At 35.1% G+C, this 23920-nt stretch overlaps 1 protein-coding gene across 2 annotated transcripts in view; it reads right to left on the bottom strand.

Annotated features, from left to right (window-relative positions):
* Positions 1 to 1056: 1056 nt before the first annotated feature.
* Positions 1057 to 23920, bottom strand: part of SLC9B1 (solute carrier family 9 member B1) — a 67650-nt gene continuing 44786 nt past the window's right edge. Inside the window, exons 7-12 of one of the 2 annotated variants that reach the window (XM_032860704.1) lie at positions 15939 to 16114; positions 9879 to 9985; positions 8579 to 8728; positions 4555 to 4663; positions 3964 to 4100; positions 1057 to 1476 (exon numbers count right to left, since the gene is read on the bottom strand). In XM_032860704.1, coding sequence (XP_032716595.1) covers positions 1264 to 1476; positions 3964 to 4100; positions 4555 to 4663; positions 8579 to 8728; positions 9879 to 9985; positions 15939 to 16114 — 892 coding nt within the window. In that variant the 3' untranslated portion in view covers positions 1057 to 1263. The remainder of the gene's footprint in view (positions 1477 to 3963; positions 4101 to 4554; positions 4664 to 8578; positions 8729 to 9878; positions 9986 to 15938; positions 16115 to 23920) is intronic. The other variant, XM_032860697.1, reaches the window with a different exon arrangement.

Here is a 23920-nt window from a genome sequence, read left to right as displayed (position 1 = left end):
TAGAATTTTAAATTTTTAGAATTTTAGTACTAGAATTAAAATAATTGAAAATGAGGCATAGGATTGATGCTGAGTTATAAGAATGTAGAAGAAAATGCTTCTAGAACAGCAGCGATTTTATCTCATCCCAGAGTTATCCAGGTGTGTGTGTGAACTTTTGACAGTTTTAGTGTTATATTTTGTGAAAGGTCCCAGTATATACATACATCGTTTTGGTATAGTTTTGGTTGCCTTAAATTATAGTTGCTTCACTTTGCAAATTTATGTGTAAATTTTACATTCTGTGCTATTTTAGTATTTTACTTACATAGAAGAGGGAAGATGAAACCAAATAATGTTTAATTCCTGCATTTGGCTTTTGCCAAAGAAATCTGAATGACTTTAAGAAGCCATCCACTAAGGCTATTTGAGAAGATTTTACATGACCCTTCCAACTTTAAAATAATCTTGAAATAAACTGAAAATTGCATTTTGCTTGTGATTGGTTCTATATAAGCATAGCAGATTTAATCAGCTAGAATTGAAAGGAGATTCTGTATTACTGAGGAAAAGAAAAGCTCACATGGACAAGTCTATTAATCCTCATTTCTGCAGGCTGACTTTAACTCCTTATTTTATACTCACTGAAAAATCATGGTTTATTTCCACTTGTGATTTAATTTTCTATCTATAAATAAATACTTCACATAATGTTTCATTTAAAAACTATTAAACTTGTCATTTTAAGGGTACTGCAGAAGTAAATAAGTCTAATTTTGGTTCTTTTGTTTAATATACCATTCATTCAGATAGTCACAAAAAACAGAATTTGAAATCCATTTTGTTGACCCACTTATTCTTGGCATTTTTTTCCCCTTTTCTGGTGATCTTTTTAACTAAATTACTAAACAAATGATGAGTTCTACTTCTCCTGTATGGAGGTTTAGACTATCTTACCTTTCTGTCATTGGGTTAATTTAATTTTTTATTACACCAAGTTTGTAATGTGACAGCAGATTCAGCCTAATGGATTAAACTTTCCTAGAATATTTACAGATTTACTTTGTTCTTAAAATACATAAATACTACTGGGCATTCTATTTACATTGTTTTTATTAAATTAACCTTGGGAGTAAAAAATCATAGGAAAGCTCTGTAATGAAATCACATATTTATTAAATCCTTGGTACTATGTACAATCTCCACATATTTGTATGTTTTAATTTTTCTCTCATGTAAGATAATTTACTAAAAGAAGAAGGCAGGTGATGGCAAATAAACTTTTTAATGAAGTTCCATCTTTGTCAGTTCCATACTGATGTTGTTTGGATCATGGCGTGTAAGTACTTTGGGCCCCAGGATGCCAATAATTAGAGCTCCATTTGGAGCTGTGATCAAGATGGCTAAAAATGCCACTGTCATCACATCCTTCGAATATGGTTCCAAGTGGGGTGCGCTGAATCTTGCTGTTTCTAGAGCCAGAGGACCTAATACAGCCTGCATTTAGGGGGTAAAAAGATGAGGCATAAAGAAAAATGTTAAATAGCTAATACATGACAATAGTTAATGGCCCTGTTAAAACAAACAAAACCTAGTAGTAGGCCATCAGAAAAGAGACAAGCCTTAAAGTGCTGAGGAATTATCAGGAATTACTCATCAATTCTATGTTCTCCCTAGGAAATATATCTGGATGAAAGGTGAAATATTGATAAATCATCGTGCATGCATTTTGGGGCCGATTTTGTATTTTTATCATCTCAGCTTTCTCCTGTTTAAATATCTTTTTTGAGCACTCACATAACTCTCAGAACCTCAGGAGTTCTAGCTAAAGCAGGATTTTGCTTATTTACCTTTACCACGGACTATAAAGTTCTTGGGTATAATAAGACAACACAAAATACTAGGGTTTCTTATGGTTCTCTAGGATTTTGTTGCTTATCTTCTTGTTCTTCCTACTTGGGAGGCCGTGTGTCCAGGAAAACTGGCAAGAGGTTTGGAATCTACAAAGTGGACAGGGGAGATTAGGAAGTAACTTGCCTAATGTTTTAGGCAAGTAACATGATATTCAAAACACTCAGGCTGGTCCCATCAACCTGCTTTTCCAACCATGACATAGTAAGAATTTTGTTGTATAAGAACTCACAAATTTCTGTTTTGGAGTAACAGTGGAAAAAAGAATCCCCAGAAATCAAGACATTATGCTGCCATGTTAAAAAGTCTAACAATAGGGGCGCCCGGGTGGCTCAGTGGGTTAAAGCCTCTGCCTTCAGCTCAGGTCATGATCCCAGGGTCCTGGGATCGAGCCCCACATTGGGGGGGGGGTCTCTGCTCAGCAGGGAGCCTGCTTTCTCCTCTCTCTGCCTGCTTCTCTGCCTACTTGTGATCTCTGTCTGTCAAATAAATAAATAAAATCTTTTTTTTTTTTTAAAGATTTTATTTATTTATTTGACAGACAGAGATCACAAGTAGGCAGAGAAGCAGGCAGAGAGAGATAGGAGGAAACAGACTCTCTGTTGAGCAGAGAGCCTGATGCAGGGCTCGATCCCAGGACCTGGGATCATGACCTGAGCTGAAGGCAGAGGCTTTAACCCACTGAGCCACCCAGGTGCCCCAAATAAATAAAATCTTTAAAAAAAAAAAAAAAAGTCTAACGATAAGTAGTAATACCTCTTTGTAGGAGCAGACTAACATTCAATCAGAGGGCAAAACTCTAAGATCTCCTCATTCATTCATTCATTCATTCATCATTCATTATTATTCATTCTTGTAGGTATGCTGTGCTTACTAATTGTGTACCTCCTGCATGCCAGGCAGTATATTAAGTACTAGGGGAAAATTAATGAAAGAAAATACTGTTCCTGTCTTTCCCAGATAGTCTGGTAAGGAGATTTAGTCATTAATTAAAATCATGTAAATTAAATGCATAATTAAAAATAATATATGTGCATTCATATATGCTGGAATGGGTGACAAAGGTAGGGAAGATATATATATATTTTTTTAAGATTATTTATTTATTTATTTGACAGAGAGAGAGAGGTCACAAGTAGGCAGAGAGGCAGGCAGAGAGAGAGGGTGAAGCAGGCTCCCTGCTGAGCAGAGAGCCCGATATGGGGCTCGATCCCAGGACTCTGAGATCATGACCTGAGCTGAAGGCAGAGGCTTTAACCCACTGAGCCACCCAGGCACCTGGGAAGATATATTTTTAAAAGAATCAATGTGTCTCGGGGCATCTGTGTGGCTCAGTCATTAAGCGTCTGCCTTCGGCTCAGGTCATGATCCCAGAGTCTTGGGATCGAGCCCGGCATCGGGCTCACTGCTTGGTGGGCAGCCTGCTTCCCTTCCTCTCCCACTCCCTCTCCTTGTATTCCCTCTCTCACTGTCTCTCTCTCTGTCAAATAAATAGATAAAATCTTTAAAAAAAAAAGAATGAATGTATCTCCACTTTAAAGTCATTACATTTATCACTGTAATATTCAGCAAAATGTAAACATTCCAGTATCCAGATATATTCTTATATTTTGGGAAAACAGAAAAAAAAATGTTTCACAAATTTAGGAAGTATTTGTCATTAAAGGTACACTTTTCAACTTCAGAAGAATTGCTTTTAAAACAGATTTAGAAAAAGATTACATTATTTTCAGTAAGTAGTTATGCTCAATTAAATATTTTAAAAGTAAGGCTAATAACCTACATTTTGTAATTAAGGTAACATTTCACTTGGAATTTTAAAAAATCATTAACATTAAAAATTATTAACATGGGGCGCCTGGGTGGCTCAGTGGGTTAAAGCCTCTGCCTTCGGCTCGGGTCATGATTCCAGGGTTCTGGGATCGAGCCCTGCATCGGGCTCTCTGCTCAGCGGGGAGCCTGCTTCCTCCTCTCTCTCGGCCTGCTCCTCTGCCTACTTGTGATCTCTGTCTGTCAAATAAATAAATAAAATCTTAAAAAAAAAATTATTAACATGACTCAATGCATTCTTACCTGGACCGTAGCTTTGGGCATCCACGATAAAGCAATAAATATTTTCTCCTTAAAATTGAAGCCAGCAAAACACATCAATACAAATGTAAAAGAAATTCGAATCAATAATGCCAAACTCACGGTAGCAACACAAATGCCTACAACAGATTAAAAAAAAACATAAACAATGAAATATTTGGAAAAAGTGGTTCTTTATGTCTAGAAAAAGTGCAAGAGATTATCTTATGGTGGAGGTACCATGAAAGATAAGATAGATTATATTTATTTAATTCTGAGCTAATAGACTTTGAACTTTCCCTACAAACGAAAGTATTCAAAAGCTGCTGATAGTATGTAATATTTTCGGTCAGAAAAGAATTTCAAACTGCATTTCCTCAGATCACTCAGGGAAGGTATTCAGAGCTGGCTTTGGTAACAAAGAGCATATGAGGTAACAAAAGAGCAAATGTATGTTATTAACTGTATCAACATGAGTTTCTGAAGAAGGTTCTTATAGCATTCAAGACATATTGTAAACAAAATAAAAAAGTTATTCATGGTTTCTTAAATATTTTCAAATCTCATATTTTTTGTGCCTGTAATTATTCTTACCAATAGCATTTGATTTAAGAGATGCAACAGAAACTTCTGATCCAACCAAACCAAAAAGAAGGGGTTGAAAAATATACCATGTAGTTTTAATAATTCTTTGGACTCTAATCTGTAGGAAAGAATAATGTATTTTTAGTTATTGTGTTTAGTTATTGTGACACAAAAATAATTGCTTTTTAGAAATTAAAGTCTCTCAGCATTTAATAAACAAGATATTTTATTTGTAGAAGAAATGTTAAAGCTTAAAAATTGAATAGGTTAATTCTTTTATTCAAACATTTGAGTAGAATTTGGCCAAAAAAAAGTCTACAAAGCTTATGGCAGAATTATTTACAATAGTCAAGACATGGAAGCAGCCCAACTGTCCGTTGACTGAAGAATGGATAAAGAACATGTCGTATGTGTGTGTACACACACACACACACACACACACACACACACAGGAATAATATTCAACCGTAAAAAAGAATGAAATCTTGTTATTTGCAACAATATAGACAGGGACAGCGAGTATAATGCTAAGTGACATGAATCAAAGAAGGGTAAATACCATATGATTTCACTCATGTGGAATTTAAGAAACAAATGAGCAAAGAGGGAAAAAACAGAAAGAGAGAGAGAAAAACCAAAAAACAGGTTCTATTTTTTTTTAAGATTTTATTTATTTGAGACAGAGATCACAAGTAGGTGGGGAGGTAGGCAGATAGAGAGAAGAGGAAGCAGGCTCCCTGCTGAGCAGAGAGCCCAATGTGGGGCTCGATCCCAGGGCCCTGGAATCATGACCTGAGCTGAAGGCAGAGGCTTTAACCCACTAAGCCACCCAGGCGCCCCTAGAAACAGGTTCTTTTTTTTTTTTTTTTTTAAGATTTTATTCATTTATTTGAAACAGAGAGAGAGAGATCACAAGTATGCAGAGAGGCAGGCATAGAGAGAGAGAGGAGAAAGCAGGCTCCCCACTGAGCAGAGAGCCCGATGCGGGCCTCGATCCCAGGACCCTGAGATCATGACCCGAGCCGAAGGCAGAGGCTTTAACCCACTGAGCCACCCAGGCGCCCCTAGAAACAGGTTCTTAATTATGGAGAACAAACTGATGGTTACAAGAGGGGAGGTAGGTGGGGGGAAGGGTGAAACAGGTAAAGGGGATTAAGGAGTGCACTTGCTGTGATAATAACTGGATAGTGTATGGAAGTGTTGAAACACAGTATTGTACACCTGATACACATATAACAACTGCATGTTAACTTACTAGAATTAAAATAAAAACTTAAAAAAAGAAGTAAAATAAAAATAAATGGTCCTTGAAACCAGAAAAAAAATCTATAAAGCTATTCAATAAAAATATTATTTGGTAATTTCGTCAGTAAACAAATAAGGTCTTCGGAGTTCCAGACATGTTTGAATGGTTCAATAACAATTCTAGCTTTTGTTTGTAAGGTAAGTGAACAGAGACAGAACTAGAACTACATCATGCCTGATGAGCACATACTCAATATTATGCAACCATTTCAGCTCTCAAAAGGGAGTTGAGAAGACCTCCACTAAAAATTGTCTTGGAAACCAATCCCATGAAAGTTAATCTTGAGATGTCCTAAGCTACCAGGCAAAAAATGTCAGTAATCTGTTAGGCCTGCTTCTGAAGAACCCATGTTGAAAACTTTTATTTTATTTTTTCCTTAAAACCAAACCAAAAACATAAATAGATTCTTAATTTGGTTGCCTGCCTGGCTCTCCTTTCTGAGAATGAACCTCTCCCAATGCTACTTCCCCGATTATGTGGTTACAACAAAGTCCCCAGTTGATGTAACCGTACTCTGGCTCTTCTCAAGGAATTTGGATGAAGAGATTTTAGTTTCAGTCTGGGATTATCTTATTTTTTTATTTTATTTGTTTGACAGGCAGAGATCACAAGTAGGCAGAGAGGCAGGCAGAGAGAGGAGGAAGCAGGCTCCCCGCTGAGCAGACAGCCTGATGGGGGCCTCGATCCCAGCACCCTGGAATCATGACCTGAGCCGAAGGCAGAGGCTTTAACCCACTGAGCCACCCAGGCGCCCCTGGGCTTATCTTTTTTTAAAGAGACATAAAACCGTGATATCCTTTGTTTGGGGTATAAACTACATTTGTAACTATTTCCCTTATGACTGGGTTTTCTAATTTATAAAAGTAAAGTTAAAAAAAAGGAAAAAAAACAAAGAAAAAACAATCTTACTCTTTCTTCATGGTGGCACATTATCCTATTTATTTCTTTTAATTTTTTAATAAAGACTTTAATCATTTTTGAGAGAGAGAGCCTGAGCTGGGAGGGGGGCAGTGGTGGATACAGAGGGAGAGGGAGGATAGACTCCCTCTCCCCACTGAGCAGGGCTGAAGACCCAGGGCTCCATTCCAGGATCCTGAGGTCATGACCCGAGCTGAAGGCAGACACTTAACTGACTGAGACACCCAGGTGTCTCAGGTGAAATTCAGTAGTTTTCATTTTATTTAATTGTAATTTATTATTGACCATTTAATTTTTTTACGATTGTGATTTTATTGGAATACTAAACAAAACACTAATATAATTTTTGGGTTGGGAAATTCTCAAGCTGATTGTAAAATTTATCTAAGAAAGCATTTGTGCAGGAACAGTCAAGAAATACTTTAAAAATAAGTACAATGAGGGCGTCTGGGTGGCTCAGTGGGTTAAGCCTCTGCCTTTCACTCAGGTCATGATCTCGGGAGTCCTGAGATCGAGTCCTGCATCGGGCTCTGCTCTGCAGAGAGCCTGCTTCCTCCTCTCTCTCTCTGCCTGCCTCTGACTACTTGTGATCTCTCTGTCAAATAAATAAATAAATTCTTTAAAAAAAAAAAAAAAGAAAAATAAGTATAATGAGAGGGATCTTCCATATTAGATTTTGAGACATAAAATGACAGATTTAAAATAGAGTGGTACTGGCACAGGACTAGATAGGTAGGATTAAATAGATTCCAGCAATGAATACATATATATACATATATATATTTAGCTCATGTTAAAAGAGGCTCTTAAAATCACTGAATAAATAATGGATTAGTCAATAAATAATTTAGTAAAAAATGACTACCCAGTTTATATGCATATATATATTATATATATGTGTATACATGTTTATGAACACACACACATATCCTTATCTCACAGCACTTACAAAAATAAATTCCAGATGAATTAAAGAACTAAATGCAAAAATAAAACAAACAAAAACTACCAAAGTATTAGGTGATACTATAGAAAACATTATGGTTACAATCTTATAATCTTGGGTGAGGACATCCTTCTTAAACAAGATACAGAATTCAAAACAAAAAAGAAAAATAGTTTTGACTACAGGTAATTTTACTTCAACACATTTCTTACTCATCAGATTGCTTAAAATCTTTGAGAAGATAATTTTGGAATACCTCTCAAAATAGAGACATTCCATTTCTAAATTCAGCAATTACATATCTAGGAATCTGTTTTACAGAAGCACTTTTACATTAGCAAAAAGATACATGAACAGGATTGTTCACGGCTTCACATTAGTAATAACAAAAATGGAAAGGATCTAAATGTCTACAAATGGAGAACTGATTAAAGGAGATGATTGATTCTGGGAAGGGGGTCTGATATTTGGGAGTGGTAGGGGAAAAGGAGTCTTTTACATTTTGTTCTATATGTGGGCTTTTTGTATTGTTCTAATCTTTTATGAGCATTTTCATGGATTAACTGTATAACTATAATTTTAATGAATAAAATAAATCAATAAAAGTTCTATAATCACATTGTATAAAAGTTGAGAAAAAGAAAGCAGCCTGATTGTTAACTCAACTTCTGATTGCATTTTAGTGTATTTCCAGATCCTTTTTCTAAATGTCTTATTTCCTCGATTGATTTATACACATCCTTGAAGACACAAATTTCTGGAACATCTTCCAACTAGAACGAAGAGATTTCCTAAACATCTATTATAGATGTAAAAAAATGCGGTTATTTTATCTTAAAAAGTGATGTATTAAAAATAGTCACCTTTTCTGTGGACCATTTCATCCCTGCAACAAAAGTTAATGCTAGTGTGCATAATCCTCCAGCGGCATGTAAACCAATACGCTGGCTGCCCAAGACAGCAGTAAGAGACATACTCAAAATAAAGAAAGCTCTCTTCACTGGACGTCTTGTCTAGAATTAGATAGATATTTAGAAATTAATTTACATTTAATATATGAAACAATATTTATATCTTCTACCATGTATTATTCACCCTTTGGTATCATGTCTCTAGATGTTATATTAAATAGTGTCTAAAATTTTTACTTTCTTCCTCACTAAATATTTTAGCAGACCAAGTGAAAAAATCTGCAGTTATTAAGTTTTATCTTCTGCCACATCTCTAATGTTAGTAAAATGGCTATAGTATCTCAGCTATAAGTGAAGAAGGAAGGAAAGAGACCCATATAAACAAAGTAAACTGTATAAACTCTAGTTCCTCTAGCATATACATATACATATTGTAGTTCCTATAACATATCTAGTTAAAAAATAAAGTTTTGAATATCTCTTTAGCTGAGATAGCTGTTACAGATAAGATGGAAGTTACAGAAATACAAGAGTAATAGCATATCCTTTAGCGGAGGAAAGGGTTGAGTTTATTAGTGTTGCCTTAGTCAAAGGCAGTGGGAGTAAATTTAAGTCAGAAAATATGCAGAGATAAATGGCAATCTACTTTCCAAAAAATGTTCAGGGGAAAATTTGAGTGGCAAAAGATTAGGGAAAATTGCCAGTGGTCAGGAGGCAATTTAATGAATATAGGGCTGGGGTGGAATGGAGAAGGTACTCTGGGTTAAGTATAGTTTTCTTTTTTTTAATTTCTTATTTTTTTTAAAGATTTTTAAAATTTATATATTTGACAGAGAGAGAGAGAGAGAGAGAGAGACAGTGAGAGAAGGAACACAAGTCGGGAGGGGGGGGGGGGCGGTGGGAGAGGGAGAAGCAGACTCCCTGATAAGCAGGGAGCTAGATGCGGGGCTTGATCCCATCATGACAGGAGCCAAAGGCAGACGCTTAACCGACTGAAACATCTAGGATCCCTAAGTACATTTTCCGATACTCTTATTTGTTGAATCAGGAAGCAGAGACTTCAATCAAGGTCGTTGACCTGTATCAATCACAAATGCGCTCCATTTTAAGCAGAGAGTAGCATTAGGGGCTATTTTGGGGAAAGAGAATTAAATATTATATTTAAAAGCTCATGGATCCTCCAGAAATTCAAATTTTTGAAAGAAATGTCTAATACTATACTTCCAAAAAAATAGATTAACTTTTCATTTACCTGATCTCCACTGGGAAAATACTGAACAAAAATTCCCAAAACAGCTCCTGCCAGCATGCCAATAAGTACATCCCGAAAAGAGGCAAGGACATTATTAAGTATAGTACCTGTAAGGGCACACAATAAGGGAAACATCTCACAGAGTAATATTTTCACATACCTAACATATCAGAAGATCAAGTCTAGGTGGTTCATAGAGAAAAGCATATATCTTCTAGAACACATATACAAAAATGGGCCTTTAATATTCATGTGCTTGAAAACATAAAGATCTATTTGATACATTATGTACCCTCAAATAATTTAATAAATACACACAAGTTAGAAATGTTCATTGAAAATGTAGGCCAGGAAACAAGGAAATAACAAGCCACAGTGTGCTCCCTTATAAACAGAACTTTAAAGACCCACTGAGGTGGAAGAATGGACAGACACTGGACAAAGGAGCACCTCTGGCACCTTGCACAAGTCTGGTAATATTTCCTTCTCTGATATCCTGTTATGACAAAGAACAAATGACTTAAACATACAAAGAAAAATCTAACAACAACAGAAAAAAAAAAAAAAGATTTACTACAGGGTCAACCCTAGGAATATTTGAGTCAGCAGTCAATTGAGTTTCCAACATATTTTTATGTACCTGTATCTGTAGTTCCAAGTAAAAAAATTTTTAAAAATCCTACGTCACGCTAAAAAATTGTTATGCTATGGGTATTTTAGCTCAATGAAGTGTGCAAATATATATATTTTAGAAATGTTTTTCCATGAAAAAATAACAGAAATGCAGGATGACAATAGCAAGATGGTAGAAATGGGAAGCCCCAGAACCTTGATCCCCCAAAGAGGCATTAACTTAACAACAATAGATACAGTCCAAAAGCCTTAAAAGAACTCCACAAACTAATTAAGAAGTTGCAGCAAGAGAAAAATGACACATCATGTACAAGGAAGCTTCTATAAAATTACCAGAGGATTTCAGAGCAGAAACCTTACAGACCAGAAGGTGGTGTGATGGTAATTCAAAGTGCTGAAAGGAAAATAACTGTCAAGGAAGAATACTATCCTACAAGATTATCTTTCAAATTGAAGGAAAAATTAAGACTCAGATAAACAAAAATTGAAGGAGTTCATTACCACTGCACCTGCCTTACAAGAAACATTAAAGGATATCCTTCAAGTAGAAGTAAAAAGATGTTAGCAACACAAAAGCACACAAATATAAATCTCTGGTAAATGTAAATACATAGATGAATTCAGAATCCTGTAATTCTGTAATGGTGGTGAGTAAATCACTTTCAATTCTGTTACAGAATTTAAGCTAGAGACATAAAAATAACTATAAGATTGTATTAATAGAGATGCCTGGGTGGCTCAGTTTGTTAAGCGTCTGCCTTCGGCTCAGATTAAGATCCCAGGATCCTGGGATGGAGTCCACATTGGGCTCCTTGCTCAACAGGGAGTTTCCCTTTCCCTCAACCTGCCTTGTGCTCTCTCTCTCTGAAAAATAAATAAAATCTTAAAAAAAAAGACAGTATTTAAAAAAATTTTTTAAATTTTTTAATAAACATATAATGTATTATTAGCCCCAGGGGTACAGGTCTGTGAATTGCCAGGTTTACACACTTCACAGCACTCACCACAGCACATACCCTCCCGAATGTCCATAACCCCACCACCCTCTTCCTACCCCACCCCCCACAACCCTCAGTTTGTTTTGTGAGATTAAGAGTCTCTTATGGTTTGTCTTCCTCCAGATCCCATCTTGTTTCATTTATTCTTTTCCTAACCCCCCCACGTTGCATCTCCATTTCCTCATATCAGGGAGATCCCCAGACCCCCCACGTTGCATCTCCACTTCCTCATATCAGGGAGATCATATGATAATTGTCTTTCTCCGATTGACTTATTTTGCTAAGCATAATACCCTCTAGTTCCATCCACATCGTTGCAAATGGCAAGATTTCATTTCTAAAAATGACTGTATTAATAGACAACATAAAAAGAAATAACTTGTGACCTGGATAACAAAGGAAAGAGGCGAGATGTAAAGGATTAGAATTTTTATATGTGAGTGAAAGTAAATTATCACTTCAAATTTTTATAACTATGGATGGAAAAAGAGAGTCCATGCAAATGATCATCAAAAGACAGTAGGGTGGTCACACTTATATCAGGCAACATAGAATTTAAGTCAAATACAAATAAGTCATAAGAGATAAAGAAGGACATCATACAATGATAAAAAGGCCAACTGATCCAGAAGATAGGATTAGGTCTCTGTATCTACCATATTCCAAAATATAGATGTATTAAAGATCTATGTAAAAAAATAAAACCTTAAAAGTTCTTAACATTTAAAAAAATTTATTTGAGAGAAAAAAATATTTATTTGAGAGAGAGAGCATGAGAGGGGGTAGGGGCAGAGGAGAAGCAGACTCTCTCTGCTGAGTGGTGAACAGGACCCTGGGATCATGACCTGAGTCAAATGCAGACCCTTAACTGACTGAGCCATTCAAGTGCCCCCAAAGTCCTTAACATTTTAAGTGACTGTATACATAGTCACGAGTCAAGAGGATTATCTAAGCATGTAGCTGCTTTTGGTTTTTTACTTTTTCTGTCTTCCACAAATTAGGTTTGATCTTCTGTAGCATGTTCCATGGTACCCTACACTATGTACTATTCATCACATTTTGTAATTATTTGTTTAACACAAATTCCTTGAGAACATGAGCCATATGTTCTTCTCTGCTGCGTAACTAGTGTAGAATAGCATTTATAAATGTGGTCTAGGGTCAGATTGCCAGATTGCATCTTGGCTTCCCTACTTTTTGGATCTGTGACTTTTAGCAAGTTATTTAACCCCTGTTCCTTAGTTTCCTATTCTGTAAAATGAATATCATACTGTGGGGTGACTATGAGATGAGTGGAAATAGCTATGGAACTTGGTGCAAGCACCAAGCGATTATAAAAGCTAGTATTGTAGTTCACTGTTTAGCCTCAGCGTTTGGCACAGTTGTTGACACAATGGAAGAGGAACATAAAAATATTTTTAAAAAGAATTATTGATACTAGTCATGAAGGAAAAGATTGTCAGATTAAAAGTTTGAAAAATCTGAATTGCAAAAAAAGATAAAAGAAAAATTATAAATGTGGAAAACTATAGGACATAAAACAGAAGGTTATCATTCCTAATTTTATGCTGAATCTTGACAAAAAAAACAAAAGATGAACAATGCCTATAAGATAAGCAAAAGATTTCAAGAAAAACAATTTATAAAACATTCCAGGATGCCAATAGTCAATAAATGTGAACATTTAAAAATATTACTAGTATTCAAAGTACTTTATTTAAAGAGGCCTCACCTTTCACCTATCAAATTAACAAAGATATAAAAGACTAGTGATACTGAGTTTTGAAGAAGGTGAAGAGAAACTGGCAAGTTTTTACACCCTGGTAGGCCACAACATTGTGGTAATATATCTCGAAAAACTTAAAACTTTTTAAAAAAAATGTCTTGGGACACCTGGGTGGCTCAGTTGGTTAAGCCACTGCCTTTGACTCAGGTCATGATCCCAGGGTCCTGGGATCAAGTCTAACATCGGGTTCCTTGCTCAGCAGGGAGCCTACTTCTCTCTTTGCCTCTGCCTGCCACTCTGCCTACTTGTGCTCTCTCTCTCTCTGACAAATAAATAAATAAATAAAATATTAAAAAAAAAATGTCTTTATTAATGTCATAATTATGTACATATACAATGTAAGAAAACCCACAAGCTCTTAAAACATAGAAGTAAGTTTAGTAAGGTCACAGGGTTAGGGTTAATATATGAAGACCAATCATTTTTTATATATATCGGCAATCAACAAATGGGAAGAAATTAAAATGACACCATGTACAATAGCATAGAAAGACCAAATAGAAATCAATGAGTTTAATGAAAGAAGTGAAAGTTCTCTGCACAGTAATCTGCAAAATATTATTCAAAGAAATTTAAGAAGTTCCCAAAAAATGCCATGTTCTTGGATCAGAATCAAAATTGTAAAGATGTAAATAGTTTCCAAATTCTCTCTACAAATTGTATACAATTCCAATAAAAATTCTAGTATTATTTTTGCTGGTGGATTTTGTTGGTGGCGATTCTAAAATGGACTTAGAAATACAAACAAAGAAGTGTCAAGACAATCTTAAAGAATAATAACAAAGCTAGGAGATGCACAACTACTATAGATAACAAAAATTATCTATATACAGATAAAATATATCTATATTAAAAGATTATCTCACACTACTAAAGAGATCAACACTTACTATAAAACTGTAGTAATCAAAAGGCTGTGTTACTCCTTGCAAGGATAAACAACTAGACCAAATGAACAAATTATAGAGTCCAGAAATACATGTACATATATATGGTCACTTGACTTAAGACAATGTATCATTACTCTGTGGTGTGGAAAGAATTGTTTTTTTTTTAATTAACATATAATGTATATTTTAATGTATATATTTCTGTGATTCATCAGTCTTACACAATTCACAGCACTCACCATAGCACATACCCTCCCCAATGTCCATTACCTTGCCACCCCATAAAAACCTTATAACTTTTATATTTTTATCTCAACAATTCCACTTTGAGACTATGAAAATATTAAGGTTAGGTAAAACTATTTAGCCATAAGACGTTCAACCAAGCATTCTTCTAATGGTGAATATTGGAGTCAATTTCAATTTTCAACATGTTACATTACCATTAAAAATGTCATGGAAATATATTTACTGAAGAGAAACATGTTGGTGATATACAATTAAGTACAAAACAACTCAGGTTATGAGAAAGTATGATCAATTCTTACAATTTTATAAGAATATTGGGAGGAAGTCAGAAAGAATGGCTGGGGGAGGGGTGAGAAGAGAGAGGGAGAAGAAGAAATCTGGATTTATATCAAGAGTCAGTTATTAGGGGTGCCTGGGTGGCTTAGTGGGTTAAAGCCTCTGCCTTCAGCTCAGGTCATGATCCCAGGGTCCTGGGATCGAGCCCCACATTGGGCTCTCTGCTCAGCAGGGAGCCTGCTTCCTCTTCTCTCTCTCTGCCTACCTCCCCACCTACTTGTGATCTCTGTCTCAAATAAATAAATAAAATCTTAAAAAAAAAAAAAGAGTCAGTTATTATTCCTGAGGGTATGTTGCAGGGCTTATTTTTATCTTTTCCTTTTTTTCCTTTTTATTTATGTCTTTTGATCTTAAGAGAAACTAGACATATTACTTTCCAACTTAAGAAATATTTTGGTGCTTCAATAATACAGAAGACAGAATTTTAAACATTGCAGATAATTAAAGCATTAAAAAACTTGGAAACATTTACTTTCACAATTTCTTGGGACATCCAAGACCAAATATTATCTTGGGATTCAGAATTGCTGCTGAGCTTGTCCACCACTGCCAAAAAGGCACACAGTTGTCCATACTCTATGTATTTAGGTTGTCTTAGTAATAGAGCAACCAGTTATTTATAATGATGGCCAAAAAGGCATATTTTAGAAATATATATCAAATAGCAGTACTAGTAATATTGTTACTTAAAATTTTCTATTGAAAACTGTGATAAACTTCCAAAGAAACATGAACAAAAAAACAGGTAATAATATGGGTTATCATATTTTTTAATTACAATATATGGTTATGAAAATAAAATAATGTGTGTTAAATAGTGGTTTCTTAATCCACTTTCTCTTCTCTGCTCTAGAATGAGCTTTTTGTGAAGAATAAAAAGATGTTACATGTAAAAATAACTGTTAATAAAGAAGCAAAGCCAGAAACCTTGTTTAAAGAACCAGAAAAAGCTAATCTCAGGGTCCTGGTATCAAGTCCTGCATCGGGCTCTCTGCTAGGCAGGGAGCCTGCTTCCTCCTCTCTCTCTCTCTCTCTCTGCTTGCCTCTCTGCCTACTTGTGATCTCTCTCTGTCAAATAAATAAAATCTTTTAAGAAAGAAAGAAAGAAAGAAAGAAAGAGAACCAGAAAAAGCTGTGAATAAGAATGCAGTTGCTGTTTTTTGTTTACCTGAGGAGAAGACGATGCTCAAGCATGTATTGAATCCAGTGATTGCTATGATGTCATCTAAACTGCTAGCAGCCATTAGTAAGGTTGGGATGCCTTTCTTAATGCCATATCCATTTTCTTGCAAAAGGAGCATGGAAGGGACAACCACAGCAGGAGAGACAGCACCTACTACAAAACTACGAGAAAGATTTTGAAAACCAATTTTAAAACATTCTTTCAGCAAAGTAGTGTTTTATATTAAACTTTACAACAAATACATTAACCTTTACAGATTTACTATAACTTCAAAAGTAAAAATGCTGAGTCAATGTCATTTAATGGTGGTAAAATTTTCCACACATTTTTTACTGCTGGCTAAAAGTTTATAGAGATTTCATTCAAGATGTTGGTTTGGGCACAAACTGCCTCTCCCTTCATCCCTAAATCCTTTGAGATGAAGATATAAAAATAATATGAAAACCCATAACCTAACTAGAAAAAAAAAAGGAGACACCTCAATGGATAAGAAACCAAGTATATCCCAGGAAGGTAAGAGTTTAAGATCGAAGAAGGAAATCATAAATCAAGTGTGTGTGAGTAAACGTTGCTACAAAAAATATGGGATACTTCTAAAAATGCTCCAAATACAGAAATGGCAGATGCTGTGAGCAGAAGAAATCTGAGGAAATCCAACGGGTGACTATTTGGGGTACCACTGTAAGAATGGCCCGACAAATGTACTCTCCACCCCATTTCTAACTCTTGAACAAGTCAGTAAGAAACAGATATCTGTCCCAAAGAAGGAACGATGAGTATAGGCACCAAAGTTGCAAAGACAACTGAGAAAATTCCTGGGATGGATGATGACACCCATGAGGAATGAGGACATTCCCACTCAGGATGTCCTTTGTTGGTGTATCTCATTCAGTACCTTATCTCATCTCTTCCACATTCACTTTATATAAGGTTGAAGTATATACCTTGTGTAGAGATGTTCTTGGTGCCAAACCAGAACACATTTAGCAGGCCAGTGCACGCATCCCCCGATTGTTGGCTGCTAACCTCTGACACCTGCAGCTTTCTAGCAATATTACCCTGCTGAGAAGAGCTTACTCGAGGTTGCTAAGGAGATTTTCCTCCTACTCCTCCTTCTTCCAGGCAGCTCCTGTGAATTACTGACTGATATAGAGGGTCTGATAATTTAGTACCTTTGCTTCTCTGGCTGTACAGTCTGTTATAGTTTTCTCTCAAAATTTCCCTGTGGACTCAAGAAGAGCCTAGAATTCTCAAAAAATACTTATTTGCCTAGTTCGATTGTTTCTGATCTTTACGGTATGTTGGAATCACCTCGTATATTATTTATCTGTAGATGCTTAACAAATTATTCCCAAATTTTGTAGCTTAAAACAACACGCACTTATTATCACACAATTTTTGTGGGTCAGGAATCTGGGTGTGACTTAGCTATATGCCTCTGAATCAAGGTCTCTCACAAGTGGTAAAAGATCTGCTTTACTCACATGACTGTTGGCAGGCTTTCAGTATTTTGCTCTGGGGGTTTCTCAACAGGGCTACTCATAATATGGCAGCTGGCTTCTCCCAAGATAAGTAATCAAAGAAAATGCAAGAGAGAACATGCAAAATAGAAGCCATGGTCTTCTCATGGCATAATAAGTCTCATGACATTCTATAATTTCTGCTGTATTCTGTTCATTAGAAGCAAGTCAGTAAGTCCAGCGCATATTCAAGAAGAAGGTATTACACAAAGGTATAGATATCAGAAAGCAGGGATCGCTTGGAGTGATATTAGAGGCTGAATACCTTGTACTTGGAGACCTTTCAAAATACTGATGTTCTGATTCCCATTCTAAGACATATTGATCTGATTTAAAATGGAATTTGACCTGAATACTAGGATTTTAAATAATTTTTTAAAAATTGTGGTAAGGAATACATAGTATAAAATTTATCCTCTTAACCATGTTTAAGTGCACAGTTCAGTAGTCTTAACTATATTTACATTGTTGTATAACAGATCTCTAGAACTTTTTTGTCTTACAAAGCTAAAACTCTATATCCAACAAACAACCCCCCTTTCACCCTCACCCAAGACCCTAGCCACATTCTACTTTCTATTACTATGATTTTGACCACTTTAGATATATCAGTGGAACCACACAGTATTTGTCCTGGCTTATTTATCCCAGCATAATGTCCTCAAGATTCATCTATGTTGGAGAATATAACAGGATTCTTTTTTTTCTCTTTCTTCCTTCCTTCCTTTTCTTTCTTTCTTATAGGTGAATAATATTCCATTCTATGTATATACCACATTTTCTTTATCCATTCATCTGTCAGTGTGGGCTGCTTCCACTTCTTGGCCATTGCAAATAATGTTCCAATAAACATGGATGTGCAAATATTTCTTTGAGATCTTCTGTTCTCAATGGGCCTCAGATATCCAAAGTGTTCCACTCTTTTTTCTGCTAGCATTCTGAGTCAGGTGAGACAGAAACCAGTCCCTTGGGTCAAAAAAGCAAATTGTAGGACACATGCTCCAGCTTTTTTCTTTCCCTCCTGATAGAGAAGCCAGGAGTTGGGAGTTTTCTCCTGGTTACACCTTGCTGTGCAGGGAGGGGATGAGGTATAGTGGGTAAATGCAATGAACTGTTCTAACTGCTCCAATGTGTCTCTTGGCCTTGCACTTGGATGGGATGCTATAACTTCTCAAGTGGGTTCTGGAGTTCTCACAAAGGTAATTTGATTCTTATGTTTTTAAGTCAGTATTGTGCCAGAAGGAAAGCCTGGGGTTTCCTATTATGCCATCTTGCCAACATTACTCTTCAGATTGTTGGGATTTGTGAAAGCTCCCCAGGTGATTTTAATACATAGCAAAGTTTGGGAACCACTGATTTTCTCCAGAATGTATCTAGCTTCCTTCACTCAGAGGTTTCTATGGAGACCTCCCTCAATACATTACTTGCATAAGAAGCTTAATCTCAGTCTGAGCTTCTCAGATACCTTGCTTGGTAACATGATTGGACTATTCCCTGCGAGAGGACAAAAGCCAGTAGCTAAAGTAATCACAAGTTAATGGGAATTAAAAGTATTGCAAAATATTTAGGGAAATCTATCACTTCAAGGTACATGTTCGTTAAGGGGAAGAAATTTATACTGAGAAAAGAGATACAATAGGAAGAAAGCCACCAAAACGACTTCAGAATAACTGTAAATATCCTCGGAATCATGAAAGTACACTACATCTATCCATAAAATTTTAATGATAGTTCCTAGAAATTAACAATGAATTCCCCAAATTAAAAAAAATATAAATATAGCTGAAGAGTGATTTAATAAGCTAGAAAACTGTGCAGAGAAAATTTTTCAGTGTGTAGTGAACACACTGAAAGGTAAAACACATAGAAGGTAAAAAAGGTAAACACATAGAAAGTATAAGGAAAATTTAATAGGTATGGAGAAGAGAATTACAGAAGGACATAATAGAAGAAAACTCTTACCTCAGAGAGGTAAAAGATATAATCAAGACCTGGAAAAAGATATACAATCCTCTGATTGAAACATTACACCAGATACTGAGTAGAACAAATTTTAAGAAGACTCGCCTAATGATATTAAGGAATTGTTGTTAATTTAGTAAGAAAATGCTGTTCCTTTTAGAAATGCATCCTCTAGGGTATAGGGATGAAATGCCATCCTATGTGTAATTTACTTTAGGATTCATTAGGGACTATTAACTTTAAATTAAGGATATTTGGTGCTTGTTATTTTGTTATTATTCTCTCTACTCTTGTACATGTTTGAAAATTTTCACTAAATAAAAAGACCTGAGGCTGCTCTAATCAAATTTTAATATAAAAATTATTTACACAAGAATCTAATTAAAATGCAGATTCTGTTTCAAAAAGTCTGGGATGGGGCCCAAGATTCTGCATTTCTAACTTTTAAGTGATACTAAAGTTGCTGTCCAAGGAACATACTTTGTATAGCATGAAATTTTTAATTGGAAAAATTTGGAAAACCCAGTTTCCAAAGATAGAGAGAGAGAGAAAAGATTGTATTATTCTACCTAGAAAAGGAATTAAAAATTAGTTTGATAAGAGATTCTTCATGGGCAAAACTAATGCAAAGAGATGACACTGATATCTTTAAAATATTGAGGGAAAAGAATTTTGAATCTAAAATTCAATACTGAGTCACAAAGTTATGTTCAGACACTCAAGGATGCAGTTTCTTATTCACTGATCAGTTTTAAAAGAACTAGAAGATCAACTTATCAGGAAGAATATTTAGTACAAAAGAAAGGAATTAAAAAAAAAATAAAAGGGCAGAGGCAGCATAATGTAGATGTTAAGAATAAAGGCTCTAGCCATAGCCAAAATTCTTGATATATCTATTTAGTTGTCTGATGTTAGGAAAACCATGTAATAGCTCTTTTCTCTGTTTATATGCAAAAAAGTGGGAATAATAATAGTATCAACTTTATAGGTCTTTGTGAGGATTAAATAAATTAATTATCAAGTACTTTACAAAGTACCTGACACATGGTAAGCACGATATAAATGTATGCTACTACTATAACTATTATGATTATCATCACAAGAGATAATGATGAGCAGTGAAATTAATTGCTAAATCTATAGAAGTGTTCATTGTAAAGAAAACTTAAAAATAATTTTGGAGTAAAATTCTAGATTATATCAACTGGTGGGAGAATACATGAGGGAGTGAAGGATAGTGAAAACATGTTATAAATTTAAGTATGTTTTTCCCAAAATTATAGGAAATTACTAGGAGAATGAATTTGTAATTTCTAAATATTAAAGGAATAAACAAAAGTGGAACAAAGAAAATACTGTTAATTCAACAAAAGGTAGGAAAAGTGAAAAAAGAATGAAATTCACAGGAATCTATAATATTTTAAAAAGCAAAATAAGGTTAAGTCAAGGTTAAGTCAAAACTGACCTACAAGGATTTGGCTGGATGGACCTGTTAAGAAAGAGCCTCTTTGACTGAATTTTAAAACTTTAGCTCTGTTAGTGAGATATACATCTAAGACAAAATGGTACAAAGAAGTTGAAAATTAGAAGTTTGGTAAATAAACTGAATCCATTTCATAAATGAAAGTTTGGTTTACATTAGAAAATTAATCAACATGATTCACTATAATAAAGGAGAAAGTTCACACTCTCTCAATAGAAGCAAAACAATTATTTGATAAATTCTACACCCATTTAAAAAAAAAAAGATTTTATTTATTTATTTGACAGAGAGATAGCACAAATAGGCAGAGCAGCAGGCAGAGGGAGAGGGAGAAGCAAACTTTCTGCTGAGAGCCCAATGTGGTGCTCGATCCCAGGACCCTGAGACCATGACCCGAGCTGAAGGCAGACATTTAATTGACTGAGCCACCCAGGTGCCCCTCTACACCAATTTTTAATGAAAATGTAGCAAACTAAGAATAGAGGTAAATTTCCTTAATTTAATTAAGGGCAGCTACAAAAAACATGACAAATACAGAGTCAAGACAAAGATGCCTACTATCACCACTTCTAATTAACATTATATTTAAGGGCCTAATCAGTGCCACAAAGAAAGAAAAATAGATGGTATACTTATTGGAAAGAAAGTAGAGCTGTCATTATCCACAGATGATATAGCTGTACATGCAGAAAAACCAAAGCAACCTACAGATAAATTTGAATTAATGAGCCCAACAAGGTTGCTGGAGACAAAAGCAATTTAGAAAATAATTAAATAATATTTCTAAATACCAGTGACAAATAATAAAAACATAATATATAAGTAATATTTATAATTGTAATAAAACTATCAGATGCCTAGGAATAAATCTAATTAAATGTACACAGGAACTCTACGTAAGAAATAAAAACCCCTTGATTAAGAAAAATTAGAGAATACCTAAAAAAATGGAGGGGCACACCATGGGTTTGAGTTGAATAACTCAATATTAGAAATGTACCAGTCAGGCGTGCCTGGGTGGCTCAGTGGGTTAAGGCTATGCCTTCGGCTCGGGTCAGGATTGAGCCCCACCTTGGCTCTCTGCTCAGCAGGGAGCCTGCTTCCCCCTTTCTCTCTTTAAGGTAGATTATGGATTTATGGATTATGGATTTAAATGTGAAAGTTAAACAGTAAAATTGCTAGAAAATAATATAGAGAATATCTTTATGACTTTGGATAGGGAATGACTTCTTAAACAGAAAATACCAATAATGAAGAAAAAGAATGAAAGACTGGACTACATTAAAAATGAAAAATTTCTGCCACTAATGGAGTGAAAATGGTAGTTGATAAATGGAAAAATATATTTGCAACGCATTTAACAAAGGACCAATATCCAGAATATGTTAAGAACTCCTACCAATAAATCAGAAAAAAACAACAATAACAAAAAGCCCATTAGAAATATGGGAAAGAAACATAACAGGCACTCTTTAGCTTTATTATAAATCAGGGTAATAGAAATAAAATCCCAATGAGATATCACAGCATATGAGTGGTTCAAATTAAAAAGACTGATGATTCCAAGTGTTGGCAGGAATTGGAATAATAGGAACTCTTATATACTACTGGTGGAAATGTAAATTAGGAATTCTGAAAAATAATTTGACATAATCCAAACTTTTAAACATATAGCTACCCTGTGAACCAAAATTTAAATCCTAGTTATATACCTATAGAAAACTGTGGACCAAGAGTTATTTACAAGAATGTTTGTAAGAGCATTGGTAATAACAACTCCCAACTAGGAACAATGCAAATTCCCACTGACAATAGAATGCACAAACTAGTATATTTATACAATGATATACTATGTGAAAAAGAAAGTGAACTCTGTCCACACAATAACATAGTTGAATTTCAAATATAATGTTGAGTTTAAGAGCTACACACAAAAGAATATATACTATATGATTTCATTTATATATACTATATGATTTCATTACATGCAAACTAAATTATAGTGTTAGAAGTTAGTATAGTGGTTATCTGTGGAGAGGAGGGAGAGAAATGATTAGGAGAGCGCATAAGGGCACTTCTGGGGTCCTATCTGGATGATGGTTACATGAATATTCATTTTTTAATCATTCAAGGAACTGTACATTCATATCTTTACACTACTTTGTATGTGAGTTATACTTTAATAAAAAGTTTAACAATTCAAGGATGGAGAAGTTCATTCTAAATATGGTACACACAACAAAATAAGAAGAGAAATATTAGTATCTGGCAAAGTGGAATTCAAGATAGATAAGGATTAAAATGACTGAGAAGGATATGTTGGGTGTAGAAATTACTTAAAAATAAAATCTTAAAAAAACAGAATAGCAGTAGATGTTTCATTATTTAGATGATAAGAGTGCCAGAATGGGGGGCTGGGTGACTCAGTTGGTTAAATGGCAGGTTTTCAGCTCAGGTCATGATCTCAGTGGCCTAGGATTGAGCTGCACAGGACCCCATGCTCAGTGGGGAGTCTACTTTAGGATTTTCTCTCCCTCTGCCCCTTCCCCTACTTGCTTACTCTCTCTCTAAAATAAATAAATAAATCTTAAAAAAAAAAAAAAGAGTGCCAGAAAGATAAATATATTAAATTAGAGAAGATGGTATACTCAAAAAAATAATGAAAGTAAATTTCCCTTAATTAAAAACAAAAGATTGGGGCACCTGGGTGGCTTAGTGGGTTAAAGCCTCTGCCTTCCGCTCAGGTCATGATCCCAGAGTTCTGGGATCCAGTCCTGAATCGGGCTCTCTGCTCAGCAGGGAGCCTGCTTCCTCTCTCTCTGCCTGCCTCTCTGCCTACTTGTGATCTCTGTCAAATAAATAAATAACATCTTAAAAAAGAAAAAAAGACAAAGTTGTTTAAAAACAAAACAAAAACAAAAGACCTTAAATTTAAATAAAGGGTCACACAGACAATGTAACAATCCATATTTAAATAATTTACAGTAATATTTAGGAAAATC

This window comes from Lontra canadensis, unplaced genomic scaffold, assembly GCF_010015895.1.
Source record: "Lontra canadensis isolate GAN:19392208 unplaced genomic scaffold, GSC_riverotter_1.0 scaffold1, whole genome shotgun sequence".
Lineage (NCBI taxonomy): Eukaryota > Metazoa > Chordata > Mammalia > Carnivora > Mustelidae > Lontra > Lontra canadensis.
This window is presented reverse-complemented; position numbering and strand designations above follow the sequence as displayed.